The following is an 18,737-nucleotide window of genomic DNA, read 5'->3' as shown; positions in this document are numbered from 1 at the left end:
GTATAATTTGAATATTCAAACAAAATGTAAATGTTCTTTGTCTGCCCATGTACCACCCATGTTTAGGATAGCTATGTTAAGGAAATTGAAATGAGACAAGAAGATATGTTAGCAAAAGTGGCATAAGGACTTGGTAGGCTGAATGCTTTCAAATCTCTAAAAATTAAATTGGAAACAATTTTAATATTCATTTTAAAACCAATGCCTAGATCTGTGTGGCCTCAGAGAAACTGCTTAACCTCTCTCTCTGTGCTTCTGTTTCCTCATCTGTAAAATGGTGATAACAATATCTACCTTTCGTCATTATTTTAAGAATTAGATCAGTTAATATTCTATAAGCCTCTTAAAACAGTGCCTGGCATATAGCAAGTGCTACATACATGTTTGTTAGACAATACACATTATGAAGTCAAATGTTCAAATTCTAGGAGGAGTGCTTAAGGCTTCCCATATGGGTGAAAGTGTCTTAAGGTTTTTCCTCCCATTTTTTACTGCTGTTACTTCTTTCACATAAATGTCAATAACCCATGAAAATGAATCTTCAAGTGGAAGAAGCACTAACATGATTAGTTCTCCAGGAAGTACGAACCTCTCTTTAATATAAAAATTTAATCCCATTACTTTTCAGGTAATCTCAAATAAACAAGAAGTAAAATTAAAATATTTTGGCAAACTACTATGTTCCTGGGGGAGAAGCACTGTTATTATTAGTAGTATAAAGTTCAGTTAAAACTAGTATGAAGAAAACTCGTGGCTTTTTTGGGTCATGTATCAAAAGATAGTACAAAGTAGGGAAAAAAAATCAAGTTAAGTGTCTTAGTCTTAGAATTCAATTTTTCCAGAAGATGGATATCAAATATTTAAAAATTTTTCTTAATATCTTTTATCAATAAAAATCTTATCACAACTTAATTTTGTTGAAATAGGCTTAAATCTCTATCTATCCCAAAACATTATTCCTCAATAGAAAACCAGTAAGAGGAGTGTATAATCAAATACTCTGGGAATTATAAGTTAGGTTAATCAATACATAGCTTAAAGTTTGATTATGTTAAAATTGTAATCATTTGAGTTTATGTTAAAATATATGTAATGTAAAGTCCTGTGAATTATCAAACTATGCTCATCAGATAAAAGAAAGTTAAAATATTTATAAAACTCAGATTCAGCTTTCTTACAAAAGGCAAAGACAAATATAGCATTATCTAAAAATACTTTAGTGCCATCTAGGTTATAAAATTATATGAGATTAATTTACTGGTTCTCTCCTGATATAAAAGCATAATTTAACTGCCTGTTATAACATAAAAAGATAATGTTTATAACATAAAAAGACAATGTTTATAGTAAATGTCTGAACCAGAAACTGAGTATGAAAAAGGAGACAAATCAAAAAGAAACAAGCTATTCATTCTTAATCTAGATTTATACTACAATGTAGTTTTATAAACAAGATTGATAAAGATTATTGAGATAGTTCTTAAAAGACTGGTTAACATGTAATGAAATTCAATGGCTGGACTTTTTTTAAAAAAGCAGTACATCTATACTTTTTTAGACAAAGTAATAACAGAAACATCTACAAAATAGTTTGACCACATTTTAATTTACTAAGCTCAGAAAGAAACCCAATTCCTCCTAATATTCCACTAAATTCTATTCTCAAAATAGACAGATATATCTGTCTGCGGACCAGAGAAGATAATTTAAATTTTTAAAAAATTAAAAATTGGGGAGAAAAATTGGAAATTAAATTAGACTAATTCAATGGTCCTATTACAAGAGAAAGCAGAAAGATGATTCACAGAATATCATTTTAAAAGATGTAATTTCCTTTAAAATAGTCTTAGAAAAAATTATACTAGAATCCTATAATTGGCATTGTGCAGGAAGAGTCACAGCAAATAAAAACTCTGATCAGTAAGTTGAGAGTAAACAGCTGTTTTTTAAAATGCTGAAAATATTCAAATGACCTGAGAAAAAGACAAGTCCATTATTCCAAAGCTTAACTTACATTTAGAGTGTAACTAGATTTTCTTTTAAAATGGCCATAGGTATTGTGCTATAATTGATATTCTAATTTAAATTGCAGAAACTTTCAATGTAAAAACTGTAAAGCCATACAGAAGTATTAAGTAGGTAAAGTCCTTTTGTTCATCTTAATTGAAGATCCTTTCAAACTTATGGAATCTAATGATTAGGACCCACCCCATCACACTGGGGCAGAAAAGAGAGGGATTATACATTAATATGTCCACTATGACCTAATTTCTTTCAATGAAAGCCAAAAGTAGAACTTTAGAACTGCTGTTCTTTGGAACCAATTTATATATTAACTCACCAACTTAAATACACATATCTTATTAAGAAAAAATCTGAAGACATTATAAAATTACATACTGTACATGAATTAAAATTCTGATCCAAGAACTGTGCCTTTTTTCAGTTGCTATAATTTTCTCTACTGTTCTAGCAGGAGACAGAAGCAAATGATCGCCAAAGCTAATACCCTGCTAACTCTGAGACTATATATTTACTTTGTTTCACCTTCCTCTGTCGCAAAATAAAAGCTGCAGGTTTTATGAAATTCTTGGGTTTGAATGTACTTGATTTTCAACTGAGGAATAGGAGATATAAAGAAACATGCAAGAAAAAAATTTAATGATCAAAGCAAAACAAAAAACAAAAAAAAAACCACACAACAACAGAAAAAGATCAGCATCACATACTCCTAAAGCAGAATGAGAAAAGTTTAGCCTTTGTAACAGCTACATGAAATTTTAGCCAAGACAGCGTGAGGCTTACAGACACTATGAAGCATGCTAAAGGAAAAAGATGGTCCATCAAAGCTGCTCTACTCATTGGCTTACCGCTCTGTACATGTTCTGTCTGGCCAAGGAAGATTGAAAGACATTCTATAGCAAATTGAGGCAGAGGACAGAACAAAATGATTATAAAAAAACATAACAGCTCTAAAACAAAAACATAGTATAATCAGCTTTTTAAAATCCAGAGTGTGTATTACAAAGAAAATGTTTTGATCGCCCCAAGTACAAAGAAAAAATTTGTAAAAGCTAGTTTCAAGTAACTCTAACAGACAATAGTCTTTTCAATTTAGTTATCACTCGTTCATTTTAAAATAAAATTAATGTACTTAAAAATAAAAATTTAAATGTTCATGCTACAAGATGTAGCAATAATAGTACCCTAATTCAGAATGTACTAAAAGTAAAAAGGCTAGACTTTTGAGAGCAGACATATTTTAATGAGCAAAAATAAATCAGCCTTCATAAAATACTTTAATATTATTTATTAAATAATTGACCATTTTAAACAAGATACAATTTTTTAGATTAGTGAAAATAATCTATTCTCTTTACTATTCACTAAACAGGAAAAAAAATGTACTGTACTATATGTATATGTACTAAAAAAAAAGAAATAGTAAATTCCTGACATTCAGTTCTTAAAGTCAAACATTTCAACTTTTCTAGGAAACTGTAAGACATGAGAGTGAAATTAAATACTATAACACATTTCCAAGAGCAGGCTTGCTTAGACACAAATTCTGCACTGAATTATTAAGTTAGCTTTGAATTCTAGGAACAAGAAAGATCAATTAGACTGATGTATGAAAAAAATATATTGTGCACTGACAGTTCCAGTAAAAAACAATACAACAGATATTCTTAAACTTGCTTTTTATTTGTTAGCTGTGTCCTTCATTTGTAATTCATGGGAAAACAGCAGTCTGTGAACAAAATTCTATGAAGATCTGAAACCTTAAACTTAAGAAAATGGGTTTCTACTTTATTTCGTATGACCAAATTTTCTAAGTTTTAAATTCCTGTAGCAGAAGGAGTTCCTGCAATGAGATTACTGCATTTAGATGATTCTCACCCATCTGACATGTGGGAAATAGCTACCATATGAAGTGTAATACAAATAATGGCATTTAAATATTTTTATAATGAATGGCATGAAGTGACAGAATCATTATTTATATGTTATTCTGAGCAATAGCCAGAAAGAAAACAATGTATAGGCAATTTCACAGCAATAAAAGACATCTCTGCAATTATAATGAAAACTGGAACCATCTAATAAAAAATATACTCTATGATCCTTTTCTAGGACACATTCAATTCAACTGATACTTACTCTAAGATATTTTTCTTTAGTTTTAACTACTCATCATAAATTCATACCAAACAATTTAACATAAGCAACTCACCGGTCCACAGGAGTTGATGTATTCTCAATAAAACTGATAACTTTTTCCCTAACATTAACAGATTTTGTCTTCAGAGCAATAGTCATTTTATTTACTAGTGATTTCATTCCTCTATCATTTGAGCCATTAGAAGATTCACCCTGAAAAAAAAAAAAAAGAAACTTAATAAAGAAATGCTCTCCAAATGATCAGCAGACATACTACTGCTTAAAGGTTATCTAGATGTTATGGACTGAATTGTGTGCCTCCCTCTCCCCTAAATTTATATGTTCAAGTCCTAATTCCCAGTCCACCTCAGAAAGTGACTGTATGTCCTTTAAAGAGACAATTAAGTTTAAATGAGATCATATGGGTGGGCCCTAATCCAATCTGACTACTGTCCTTATAAGAGGGGGAGACATCACAGATGGCACCTGCACAGAAAAAAGGCCAGGTGCAGACGCGGCAAGAAGGCAGCACCTGCAAGCCAAAAGAGAGGCCTCAGGAGAAATCAAACTTGCCAACACTTTGATCCTGGACCTCTAGTCTCCTGAACTATAAAAAAATAAATTTCTGTTGTTTAAGCCACACAGTCAATCATATTTTGTTATGACATCCCTAGCAGACTGATATACTAGGTGAAACTATTTCAGGAATGGAAAGCAAAAATAAAAAATGAGGTTATATATGTTACACATATAAATGTGTGGAGTCTGAAATTATCTTCCTTACTCAATAAGCAATAAAGTTATTGTCCTTTTCTTAACTCAGATTAGTGTCTAAAAATAAGCAAAAATATACAACAAGCATACCTTGGAAGTATTTTAGGTTCAGTTCCAGACCACTGCAATAAAATGAATATTGCAGTAAAGCGAGTAACACACATTTGTTTGTTTCCCAGTACATATAAAAGTTATATTTATACTGTGCTGTAGTCTACTAAGTATGCAATAGCCATTATGTCTAAAAAAATGTACATACCTCAATTAAAAAACATTGCTAAAACATGCTAACTAACATATGACTCTTCATTGAGTCATAATCTTTTTGACTAGTGGAAAGTCTTGCCTATCTGATGTTGATGGCTGCTGACTGATCAGGATGGTAGTTGATGAAGGTCGGGGTGACTGGCAATTTCTTAAAACAATGAAGTTTGCCACATCGATTGAGTTTTCTTTTCACAAACAATTTCTCCATAGCATGCAATGCAATTTGAAAGCATTTTACCCACTGAATTTAATTCAAAATTGGAGTCAGTCTTCTCACACCCTATCCATCAGCTAAGTTTATTGTACTATTCTAAATCCTTTGTTGTCATTTCAACAATCTTCAGAGCATCTTCACCAGGAGTAGATTCCATCACTTTCTTTGCTCATTCATAAGAAGCAACTCCTCATTCATTAGTTTTATGAGATTGCAGCAATTCAATTCTATCTTCAAGCTTCATTTTTAATTCTAGTTCTCTTGCTATTACCACCACATCTGAAGTTACTTCCTCTATTGAAGTCTTGACTCTCTAGAAGTCATCCACGAAGGCTGGAATCAACTTCTTCCAAACTCCTGTTACTGTTGATATTTTGACCTTTTCCCATGAATCACAAAGTTCTTGATAGCACTAGAATAGTGACTCCTTTCCAGAAGGTTTTCAAATTACTTTCTCCAGATCCATTAGAGGAATCACTATCTATGGCAGCCACAGCCTTATGAAATGTATTTCTTAAATAAAAAGACTTGAAAGTCAAAATTAGTCCTTAATCCATGGGCTACAGGATGGATGTTGTGTTAGCTGACATGAAAACATGAAATCTCATTGTACATCCCACTAAAGCTCTTGTGTGACCAGGTGTATTGTCAAAGAGCAGTAATATTTTGAAAGGAATCTTTTCCTGAGCAGGTCTCAACAATGAACTTAAAATATTTAGTAAAGCCTGTTGTACACAGATGTGCTGTCATTCAGGCTTTGTTCTTCCATTTAGAGAGCACTGGCAGAATAGATTTAGCTAATTCTTTAATGCCCTAGGATTTTCGGAATAATAAACAAGCCCTGCCTTCAACTTAAAGTCAATAGCTGCATTAGCCCGCAACAAAAGAGTTAGCCTGTCCTTTGAAGCTTTGAAGCCACGCACTGACTTCTCTCCTCTCTAGCTATGACAGTAATGGATGGCCTCTTTTTCTAATATAAGACTATTTCATCTACATTGACAATCTGTTGTTTAGGGTAGCCACCTTCATTAATTATTTTAGCTTTATGTACTGGGTAACTTGCTGCAGCTTCTACATAAGCACTTGCTGCTTCACCTTGCACTTGTTATTGGAACAGCTTTTTTCCTTAAATCTCATGAACCAGCCTCTGCTAGCTTCAAACTTTTCTTCTGCGGTTTTCTCATCTCTATCAGACTTCAGAGAATTGAAGAGAGTTACGGCCTTGCTCTGGATTAGGCTTTGACTTAAAGGAATGTTATGGCTGATATGATTTTCTATTCAGATCCCTAAAACTTTGTCCATAAGGCTGTTTCACTTTCTTATCATTTGTGTGTTCACTGGAACAGTACTTTTTTCTTCAAGAACTTTTCCTTTGTATTCACAACTCGGCTAACTGGCCCAAGAGTTTCAGTCTATCTTGGCTTTTGACATATCTTCCTCGATAAGCTTAATCATTCCTAGCTTTTGATTCAAAGTGAGAGACTCTTCCTTTCACTTGAATACTTAAGGTTATTAATTGGCCTAACTTCAATATTGTTGTGTCTCAGGGAACAGAGAAGCCCAGGAGAGAGAGAGATAAGGGAACGAAAGTGCCCTAGGATTTAGAAAGTGCCCTAGGATTTAGGTACTATTTGATGGAAAATTATACAGATGTAAAAAAAAAAAAAGAAAATTTAAAAAAGCATTTTAAAATGCTAAAAAATGCTCATAATTTCAGTAAAAAGGCAGAAAATAAAATTATGTATACATTCTGATCACTACATTTAAAATAAAATACTAAAATACACATGCATTAAAAAAGATTTGAAGGCAATATTTCAAAATATAAATAGCTGTTATCTCTCCTAGGATTACAGGTAATTTTGTTTTTATACTTTTCATATTTACATATGATGCTACAACAAACACGTTGTTTTTATTTCTAAGAGAAATAAGGCATTAACTAAACACCACCAAAAAAAAAAAAAATGCTTCTATTTCCATATCCAAGTTCAAAACCAAATTATACTAACTAGAAATTCTTTGGCACTTTTGAATATAACCCATCTTTAAGACAATTTCTTTTCCAGCGTCAATCAATGTTTTTCAAATTTGAAGATAAAAACTTTTAACAGAATATCCAATGTTGTGGGTGGGAATATAAATCAGAATTATGTTTTTTTGGAGGGTAATTTGATAATGCAGAATTCTAAGGATATTGATAAGTAATCTTTTGATCAGTTATTCTACCTCTAGAACTAAATCATGACATATGCAAATACATTACTATAAAAGTTAATTGTAGTAGTGTTTATAACAGAAAGATTTGAAACAATGTAAAGATTGAACGATAGAGGACTAACAATAAATTATAACCATGTAATGGTATACTATTTAGTTATTAAAAATGAAAATGGCAAATGTTTATTAAATAAATGGTGATCACACGAGAAGAACTCTTATATACCTAGAGGATCAAGTTGAAAACTTAACTCTCAGAGAAGTCTTATCTCCTGATAATTTGACAATAATTTGCTCTGACTTACATGGCTGAAGATAAACCTTAATTAATATATCTAATGAATTCTAATTTTATTACTACTATTAAATACGTAAGTGATAGGTTTTACACTTCACATTCATTTGCACATTTAATTTTCATGTCATCCTTGTGAGGAACGTTCTGTTACTACCATCTGTATTGCATGGATGAAGAAACCAGGGCTGAAAGGATCTTACTGAAGATCATAAAGAAAATAAGTCATAAAGATAAAACCTGAACACCCCGGTATGTCAGACCCATAAGCTCAAGCTAGAAACCATGACTCTGTACTGTATTTCCCTTCTATTTCTGTTTTAAAAAATAATCATTAGGTAGATCAGAACTGTTACTTGTTAAGAAAATGATTTAATGACATCTAACTCAACTGACATGAAATACTGAAAAAGTACAAAAGACTTATTGCCCAAATATTTCCAAAGTAGAACAAAAAAATGGAATTATCTACGATAGCAAAATCCTGCAGTAATGCACATCTCGATAAGTAAAAATTAAATATAATGGGATTGGCAATCAGTTCCTGTCTTCTCCTGCCTGGCCCATTCTCATATATGGGTGGACTAAAGTTTTAATCATGTAAGTTTGTGGTGGGGAGGAATACTGTAGGCAAGAGATGGGACCATACACCTCAGTATTATCCTGGCCTAAACTAACTGGGAAATTCCTAGAACCAGCTTACTTCAATGAGCCAGCTAATCATACAACTCAGAATGATCTCCACTGATATTTAAGCTGGAGCAAAAAATCTGTCACTAGGTGATACCAAACTGCAGCTGGACAAGGAAACATCTGAATTCAGCAGGTGAACCTCCAGAACTCCTGACTAGTTTGGCTGTGTAGGCCTGCTTCACCATTTCATTAAATATGACTCCTCACTGTATTATGTTGGAAATATTTTGACTCTGTTTGATATGGTGGGGATTTAGTAATTAATCACCTTTTCTGGGCACCTATCTGAATCTGGTGATATATTTGACACAGACACTTACATCAACAGAAGAATTGATACTGCTCCTTGAGCCTGAGGTACTAGCAATCCAATGGCCATATCCATTTTCTGGTCCATCCACATTAATGTCTGCCAAGTGCTGCTGCAGCGCTTAAGAAAAATAAGAAAAAAAAAACCCCAAAATATGACATATCAACCCCTTTGGAAAGATTACCAGAGAAGTATAATAAATATGTCATAGCTGAATGAAAAAGGATCCATAGACATAATCAGAGGTATTTCTTTCTGCACCTTTGAAAAGGAGTAAAGGACTCCAAGCTACAGAAGGCCTTCTTCTCCCTCTACTCCTTCCTCCTAAAGTCCTGTGTACACATATGACTTTTCTTAATTGACCCTAAGGGTGACAACTAGTGTATATATAGGCTTGACATTTTCCTCTTTGGAAGGTAATCTTTCGAGTATTAATACATGGTCTCAGCAACATTTTTATGACATAAAAGATTAAAAGAAAACCTATGGTGGCTTTTGTTTAATCATAAGGAGACATCAACTAATCTTTGCCATAATAAAGAAGCAATCTTAGGCACTGACTGCTATGGAAAGAGAGGTTATTCTTGAAAAATAAAGAATAATTTACAGTTTAGAAAAAACATTTCTAAAACCTAGACTATATTATAAAAGAATGTTTTTCAGACACTTTAGAGAACAAGCTTAACAACCAAGTTTAGTTAATAACAGTGAGCCTATACTAGCTTAACACTACTTATTAAAATAATCCCTTTGGTAGATCACTGTGTGTGTGAGCCTCAAAGGTAGTTAATTACCAGGCCATGATATACAGGAGATAATCATAATCCTTGCTGATATCAACAAAGACCAAGAGGAAATAGGTCTTTATCTACCAAAACTTCTAAATTATAACTTAAGAAGATTAGGTCAGAACTAAATTCTTATAAGACTCCCACGATTCCAGATCGAGATTCTACTACTTTAAACAAATATTAATTTGGTTTTATTATTAATTTTCCCAATATTTCCAGGTCAGTATTTTTATATCCCTTTTCCTGAGACAAGACTTTTATATTTTAATTGAAATATATTTGACATATAACATTGTATAAATTTAAAGTATACATGTTGATTTGATACATTTATATATTGTAATACAAATTACCACTGTTAAGATAGTACTTATATCATCTCACATCACATAATTACCATTTCTTTTTCGTGGTGGGAATAATTAAGATCTGGTCTCTTTTGCAACTTTGATGATTATAATATAATATCACTGTCTATATTAACTATACTGTACATTAGTACTCCAGGACTTATCTACTTGTTGCAAATTTGTCTCCTTAAATAACATCTTTTGTAAGAAATAAAAACTGTTTTGTAAATCTTATTACCCTGACCTAATTGTTTATAAGTTCTCAAATATTTGCCTGCAGATATTTTGTCAATTACTTTACTATCCTGGTTTAGCAGATATTAGTCTGCAGATTTGAAAACATCAGCTTTATTTGTTTTATCCCACTGAGCCAACATATTTTTAGCAACTAATACCTTCGAGTAGTTAAAAAATAAAACAGAACAAAAACAGCAAAAGTAGGAAGGGTATACAGTGAAAAGTAGTCCTCTCATTTGTTTCCCAGTCCTATCTATTCCTCTTCTATAGAGACAAATCATATGGGCAGTTTTTCATGCATCTTTACAAAAATATTTTTTGCAAATACAATCTAATTAAATATCTATTTATGCAGTCTTCCATTAAGCAAATATGATCTAATTAAATATCTATTTAGGCAGTCTTCACTCATTTCAATTGCTTATTATGTTTGTCTATATGTCCTGCTGGCCTTGGCATTTCTGAAAATACTGAATGACTGAAGAGATAGTATACCCATTAACTAATTTGGTCACTACAAATCAGCTCTGATAATGTAATTTCCTCTGAAAAGTAGAGAGAAAGGGATTAATAAATTAAAATCTTACCCATAAAGCCTCCACTAGCAATGCTCACATATTCTTTATTTTTCTGTAATGGAAAATAAAACTTAAATTATTCTAAAGTGCAATTTAATTAAAACTTCTGATAATTCTATGAACACTGACAATGTAATAAAAGGTTACATGTTAAATTTCTGGACTTTTTCCTTTCTTTGACATTTTGGATTTTGGCACAGAGAGGTATATATCTTTACTTGCATATTGTAATGTCTGGTGCTTGGGTGGGAGAAGGGAACAACTTTGTGGCTGTTAACAAGACTAATTTTATTTACATTATAGTTCCAATAGTGCAATAAAGAGTCAAATCGAAATCAGTTAAATTGTATTTGGGGATGTAATTAGAGTGGTTCTTAAAAGTTTTCAAAATATTTTATATCCTTAATAAAAAGGAAATATAACAGAGAATATTATAGCTAACTATGAAGAAATGACAGAATGTTACCATTTTACAAACTAGTAAAAATTAATGGATCTAAGCAATGATAAACAAGAAAAAAAACAGACACAAAAATGAGATATCTGAGCCATATTTTCCTCCTGATGGACATACACACCACCCAAGACCTCCTATTTCTCCCAAAAATAATCTGATCAAGTCTCAACATCTAATTTAATTATCAGTTTATAGGAAACACCAGGGACAGACCCTGATAAATGAAACCATAAGAATGCAATCAGCAAAATCCAGAATGTGGGTAACTCCATAAGACAAAGTATTTTCCAACAAACACATGCAAGGAAAAAAAGTGAGGAAAGAGAACCTATAAATCTATAAATTAAAAAAGACTAAAAATATACCAACCAAGTACAATGTCTTGTTTGGATCCGAGGAAAACCTTTGAACACTAGATTTTTTTATAATAGAGTTTAATAATGATAAAGTGATTGTCTTTATAAAGTTTATAGGATTCAAGTCTCCCTATTTTTAAATTTGTTTGAAATTTTCCATGATAAAAATTGGGAAAATTTTTCTAAAAATCAAGAACTTGAATTACAAAAAGTTCATAGTAGTCTACATTCTTGCCATCTGAAAACCCTCACAATATAGTTTATACCAGAACATTTTTAGAATAGCTCAAGTAAATTTATAAGTAAAATAAATTTGAGTCCCTTTCTATTCTGTATGTTTTTAAAATCTTTAATAAGATATAAAATTATTTTACAATCCCTCGCTCATATATTTCATTCCTTCTCTCATTTTGTCTTTCAAGAATTCTGTCTTTTATACTAATTTTCTCAACCCAGTGTCCCAGTAAAATAAAACATGAATATAAATGGACCCAACTTGAATAATTTGTGCAACACCATGGCTACTGTCTTCCTGATTCCATAGTTCAGGGTCATATAAAATGAGAACTTTAATGTATAAACTACCAAAGAATACCTAATAAACAACTATTTTTATAAATTAAAAGCCATCAGTGAGTGAGGCTTTGTAGAGAAGGGAGAGGAACAGATTGCATAAAATTATGAATACAGATGAGTTGTACTGAAGACAACATGCACAAAAAAGGTGGGTATGTGTCATATATTTATTCAATTTCAAAGTGAAGATATTAAAATGAATTATACAGCTCTTGAAAAAGGTACTAGGGCATAAATAAGCATGAAATCAATGCAACAGAATAATCCAGAAATAGATGCTGGTGCATAGAGGAATTCAGTATATTAAAAAGGTGGTGTTTCAAATTGATAGCACAATTGGTCAGCTATCTGGAAAAAGTTTTTTGATTCCTGCCTCATGTCTTACAAAAACATTCCAAATGGTTCAAGACTTAATCATAAAAAACAAACAACAACAAAGAAAACAAGTAAGCATGCAATAAAAATCTGGGGGAGAAGACCTTTCTTGATAAGACACAAAATCAACAAAGAAAAAAATAAAGATAAATTTGACAATGTAGATTAAGAACACAAAAGTATCTATGAGAATTTCTTAAAAGTGACAGCAGTAACAAAGCAAAATTAAAATAATCTGTCAGCATACCTGTAAAAAGTGTGCCAGGACCATGTTCATATACATGTCTTCTTCTTCTCTGCCACTGCCCATGAAACAGAGGTGCTCCCCACCAGCAATGGAGCCAGACTCAATGGACTGCTTCTGTGCTTCCAGCAAGGATTTTACTGACTGTGCAAATTCGGATGGATTCTGAAGCATCTAGACAATTTTTTAAAAATTAAAAAAGTGCCAAGCCTGCGTTTCACGAACATTTGCAAAATCTGAAATATTTTTTCAGAAAAAAATTTTAATAGCCACTATGAAAACAAAAAAAGCTCTTATAAAAAAAACTGATAAGAAAAAAGATGTATAAATATACCTATAATACATTAAAACAAGAGTTGACACTGTAATTTAAAGCCAGAAAAAAAATCTGTGGTTATTATTTATTTCTTAAACAATAAGTGTGGTATCTTCAGGTATCAAGACAAGAAAAGTTTAACACTGAGTAAAAAGGTCCATAACTAAAAACAATGCAGCAAAAAACAAGCTTTATTTCTTATTTCAACATATATGGCAAACCATATATTCCTTAGACAGTAAGAAATAGCAGAAGCCTTTAATTTATCAGCACTACTCTAGATAAAAGGATGAGAAAATTTCTTACCCTCAAGGAAACAAGTAAGCCAGTAACTACAAAAATTTGTTAAAACTGCTATACTGGGGCTACCTAAAAAAAGCACAGTGAAAACCCAACAGGAAAATGGACAAACCACTGAAGCAAGTTGTAAAACAAACAAACAAACAAACAAACAAACAAACAAACAAACAAACAGCACACTTACAAAACGATGCTCAACATCACTAGTAATTATCCCCCATTCTTATAAAATAAAAAATTGGTGATTCCTAATAATGCTGATGGTATGAAACAACCATTCGCATTACAGCTGTAAAGTGTAAACTGGTTCAGCCTTTTTAAAGGGCAATATGACAGTCTCTAGTAACATTTTATATACCCACACCCCTCAAACCAACAATTCTATTTTTAGGAGGCTATTTTACAGAAATATTTGCATGGGTTCACAATGTATGTGTAAGGATGTTAACTATAGCATTGTTTATTATAAGAAAACTAAACAATCCAAATGTACATCAATCAACTTATAAATTATGGTATATCTATACCATAAACCACTGTACAGCCATTAAAGAGAATGTACTTAAGTGAAAAAACAAGTGAACTGGCAAGTGAAAAAAGTGAAGAAATATGTAAATATATATTAAAGGTCTGAAAGATTAAACAAGCTGTTAATAGCAGTTAACTCTGGAGAGTCTCTGATTTTTTAATTCAAGTATTCATGAATCACTTAAGTAAATTTTTAAAATAAGCATAAAAGGAGGACCATCTAAGTCTTCCTGGATGAATTTAGAAAAAGGCACAGAATTCACTTTCAGGATGCAAACAAGCTAGGGCTGCCTTCTCCAACTACAGTGACCCAAACTCTCTGGGTTGTTTTACCTCCATATTCCATGAGTCTCCTCTCAACACTACCTAGGCCCTTCTACGTGCCCTTTCACCCTCAGCGTCAACTTCTTCAGACAAGATGGGAAGAGGGCATGGTCAGCAAAAGAAGTTACTCTTCTTTCTGTCGCCCGAGGATAGCAATCTTAACAACTCAGCACCACAGGCCAGATACTACCCTTACTAAATATTAGTTTATTATATACATAAGTACTCATGATGAAAAAAAGGCTTAACGTAAAAAACTTCTGGATTACCCAATTATATAAGCGCTAATATTTATAGAGTACTTACTAGGTGCAAGGCACTATGCTAAATGCTACATCAGCTAGCTTGTACTAAGAAGTTTAGAATTTACTGACATAACAAAGGTAAGCAATAGTAAGCCATAATTGTTTTTCATCTACCCTTTATGATGCCAAAAGGGTGTCCTGGGTGAAACGATAACTTGAGAGCAACACTTTTGTCATAAGGGCAGAAACTGCCTCCTTAAGCAGAAAGACAGACATCCTTAATCAGGTACATGTATATTTATGGGCTAAAGAAAAAAAATGATTTCTTCTCTTATGTTTAAAAAAAATTTTAATCAGCACTTATACTAACCAGATCTGAATCTAAGTGAAAAGCAGTTGATAAATGCCCAGCATTATACTGTTCTGCAGGACGGCAATCCACCACAAAGAACCGGACTCCTTCCTAAGAGAGAAACATGTGACATACTGAAATTTGCCACAAGGGTCACATTTTACACAATAAAATATTAACAATTAACCAAAGGAGGGGGAACAAGTTTATTAAAAAATAGATCTCACAAAGAACCAAGAGGATCCAATCAGTATAGATGCAAGAACATAATCTCAAGATCTTAAATAATTTTATTGATTTTAAAAGTGAAAACATTTTATATATACTGTTCTTGACCAAAAAATCTTAAAATATGTAGGAGAATGTCAGTTTGAACTATAAAACTAATTACAGTATATCAGAATTTAATTTTTTAATGTGTATTATGTTAAATACATTTTAAAAACCCATATAGTTAAAAACATAGACATAGATACAATTCTTATTTCTGCACATCTACAACAATTCACGTAAGAATTAAATGTTTTGGGTCAGGTGAGTTTCTGCAATGCCAGTTGGAACTGAGGAAGTTCACGAGTCTTATTAAACTGGATTATACATTTTCGTGTTTTTAAATAGTTCTAATAAGAAAAATACATGAAATGCTTGTTTTAAAAAGATGTACTGTAAAAGGTATCTTTCCAGGCCCATTCCTTTTCCCTACTTCTTGGAAATACATCCCACCTTCCAAATACACACACATACACACAGTTAAATGACGCGATACTAGTAATAAAGAATATATATTTAAAAAACTGGCTCATTAATTTTCATGAAGACAGCAATGGACAGAATATTATGTTACATATCTTCAATTCTTTTTTGTTATATGCTTTATGGCATTAAACCATATAATTCAATTAGTTGTATAATTACCCAGAATGTAACTGTTAAATGCTAAATTCACCCTTTTAAGTACTTAATACAACATTTTGTTGCTTTGTTAAAACATGAAAACAGATTTAACAATTCACAAAAACGGGCATCAAAAATAATTGCTGGGAACCAAAATGACGTAGATGATAGAGGCTCTGTTCATTCCTCTAGCAACCAAATCAAAGTTGTGACGGAAACCAGGAGCAGCAGCAAGGAAAAATCGCCTGAGATCTTGATGAACAAGCCATACAACTAGGGAGAAATCCAAGAAAGCACTCTGCAACGGCAGAAGGTAGGACAGGGTGAGGACGTGGAGCTGCCTGGTCTTGAGCAGCTGAGTGAGATGGAGGCTGCAACAACGGCACACGCCTCTTAAAGGGGCCACGTCTGTGAGTGGATTTTCACGGTGACAGACCTGCTCGCTCTGAGCACCAGTGCCCGATGGGCTATGCACAGGGGCACCAGGGACTTACAGGGAGACATTGTCGGAGTGAGGGCCAAGGGGAGACTTGCTCCGTACAGAAGTGCCGGCGGTATCCATTGTTCCCTGTTGAGCCCTCCTCCCTCCCAGTGCGCAGACACAGCACTGCCGTTGCCGTGAGGTCATCAGATTGGATAATACAGGTTGCTCCACCCAGAGGATTCCCTGAAACCCCACCTCCCCCAACTCGTGGCCCCACCTAAGCTACATCCAGATATATCCTCAGTGAGTCAGGTGCTCCTTGCTGAGCAGCACCTAGAGGCAGCTGGCCTCGGTTTCTGGTGTGGCCTTTTGAGGCAACTATAACAACAACTGTGGATTGCTTGCTGAATCTTAACAGGTGGCTTGAGCTAAATTTGGCCTGCAGCTGACCCCTCTCAGGACTGTGCCTCTGGACACCTACTACACAAATCCACACTAGTAAGTCCGGGAGACTTAGGAGCTTTGCTTAGTACATATAAACAGACATGGAAAGGCAGCCAAAATGGGAAGACAAAGGAACAGAAACCATATGAGAGACTAGAACAGAAATCCAGATATAATGGAGTCAAGTAATCTAACATGCAGAGTTCAAAACACTGGTTATAAAGATGCTCAATGAACTTTTGGTTAAATTCAGTGAGAACTTCAACAAAGAGATTTAAAAAAAATATAAAAATGGAAATGGAAATTATAAAAGGGAACCAGTCTGAAATGAAGAATACATTATCTGGGATGAGAAGTATATTAAATGAAATAAACAAAGGAATAAACAGAGTGAATAAAGAAAAGGATCAAATGCCCTATCTAGAGGATGGGAAAGCCAAGAACATTCAATCAGAATGGCAAGAGATAAGATGCCAAGACTATAAAAATAATTTAAGGAGCATATGGGACACTATTAAGGGTCCAAATATCCATGTGATCGGCGTACGTGAAGAAAATCAAGATGCTAAACAGCTATTTGAAGAAATAATGATGGAAAACTTTCCTAACCAGATGAAGGAAATGGACATAAAACCTCAGGAAGCTCAGAGAATTCCCAAAATCAGGGATCCAAAGAGGCCACACCAAGACACATGATAATTAAAATGCCAAAGGTTAACTACAAAGAAAAAAAATTTAAAAGCAGCAAGAGAAAAAGTTACTTATAAGGGAAAACCCATAAGATTGGCAGCTGATTTCTCAAAAGAAACTATGCAGGACAGAAGGGCTTGGCAAAAACTATTTGACAGGATGAAGACTCAGGATCTACAACCAAGAATAATCTATCCAGCAAAGCTATCATTTAGAGTTGAAGGACAGATAAAGAGCTTTCCAGTCAAAAATAAATTAAAGGAATTTATCACCACCAAGCCCATATCATAGGAAATGTTGGAGGGACTTCTTTAAGAAGAAAAACCATGTATCAAAAACAGGAATAAAGAATGGTAACAACTACATTCCTATCAATAAGTACCTCAAATGGAAAAGAATTTAAGTGCTCCAACTAAAAGAGTGGATGAATGGAAAGGAATCCAAGGAATAAAAAGAACAAACTAATCAAAAACAGACTCACAAATATAATGGACAATTTGGTGACAGACAGAGGGGAGGGGAGTTTGGGAGGCTGGGAGAGTGGGGTGAAGGGTTAAAGAAGTACAAATTAGTAGTTGATGGATGGACACAGGGATGGGGAGTACGGTTTAGGGAATATAATTAGACTGAATACATTGGCTAGGTGGAGGATCAGGGGAGGGAGGGAGCAATTGGAGGGGGAGACCATTTTATGAACTATAGAGATATCTAACCAATGTACTATATACTTGAAACTAATTAAAAAATTAATTGTTGCCAACTAAAATAACACCCAAGTTGGCAGTTTAAAAATGACCATCTGGACAGAAGATTTAACACATTAATCATCAAAAAAAGTAAAACAGACACATTATTGTAGTAAATTAATTTTGTGGAAATCAACAAATGGAGAAAATGTTTGCTCCTTAAAGGAGACAGTCCTCTGACAAAACCATGGGTTTTCTTTACTTACCTCCTGCAGCTGATTTGCCTGAAGGATCTCTGACACAGAGATGGCCAGACAAAGAGCCTGACTCAGATCTGCATCGTCATCTTTAATTCCCAGTAAAGTACTACCAAATAGATGGTGATTATCCTGTTAGAAGATAAAAATTTAAAACACTATAAATAAAAAAAAAATCAAATTTTCCTCCTAAAGATATTCTTAATAAACCATGATAAAAGGTAAAATAATTATATAACATCCTTGAGTCATGTGATTTCCAAAACTTAATATGCTATCAGCTCAAACTCACAAAAAAAGGCTATAAAGTCCCTGTCAGAGTTCACACAAAATGAAATGAAGTAACACATTCTGCATGGCTATTTTCTATACTATCACC

The 18,737-nt window shown here is 33.2% G+C and overlaps 1 protein-coding gene across 3 annotated transcripts in view; it reads right to left on the bottom strand.

Moving 5' to 3' along the window:
- Positions 1-18,737, bottom strand: part of TBC1D23 (TBC1 domain family member 23) — a 48,540-nt gene that overhangs the window by 6,597 nt on the left and 23,206 nt on the right. For 2 of the 3 annotated variants that reach the window (XM_039857054.1, XM_039857056.1), the window contains 7 exons: positions 18,368-18,490; positions 14,982-15,074; positions 12,902-13,072; positions 10,900-10,942; positions 8,945-9,054; positions 4,235-4,374; positions 2,871-2,915 (listed from right to left, as the gene is read on the bottom strand). In XM_039857054.1, coding sequence (XP_039712988.1) covers positions 2,871-2,915; positions 4,235-4,374; positions 8,945-9,054; positions 10,900-10,942; positions 12,902-13,072; positions 14,982-15,074; positions 18,368-18,490 — 725 coding nt within the window. The remainder of the gene's footprint in view (positions 1-2,870; positions 2,916-4,234; positions 4,375-8,944; positions 9,055-10,899; positions 10,943-12,901; positions 13,073-14,981; positions 15,075-18,367; positions 18,491-18,737) is intronic. The other variant, XM_039857055.1, reaches the window with a different exon arrangement.

The sequence above is a fragment of the Pteropus medius genome, unplaced genomic scaffold (genome assembly GCF_902729225.1).
Source record: "Pteropus medius unplaced genomic scaffold, Ma_sr-lr_union100, whole genome shotgun sequence".
NCBI lineage: Eukaryota > Metazoa > Chordata > Mammalia > Chiroptera > Pteropodidae > Pteropus > Pteropus medius.
Note: the sequence above shows the minus strand (reverse complement) of the source record. Positions and strands in the feature narration are given on the sequence as shown.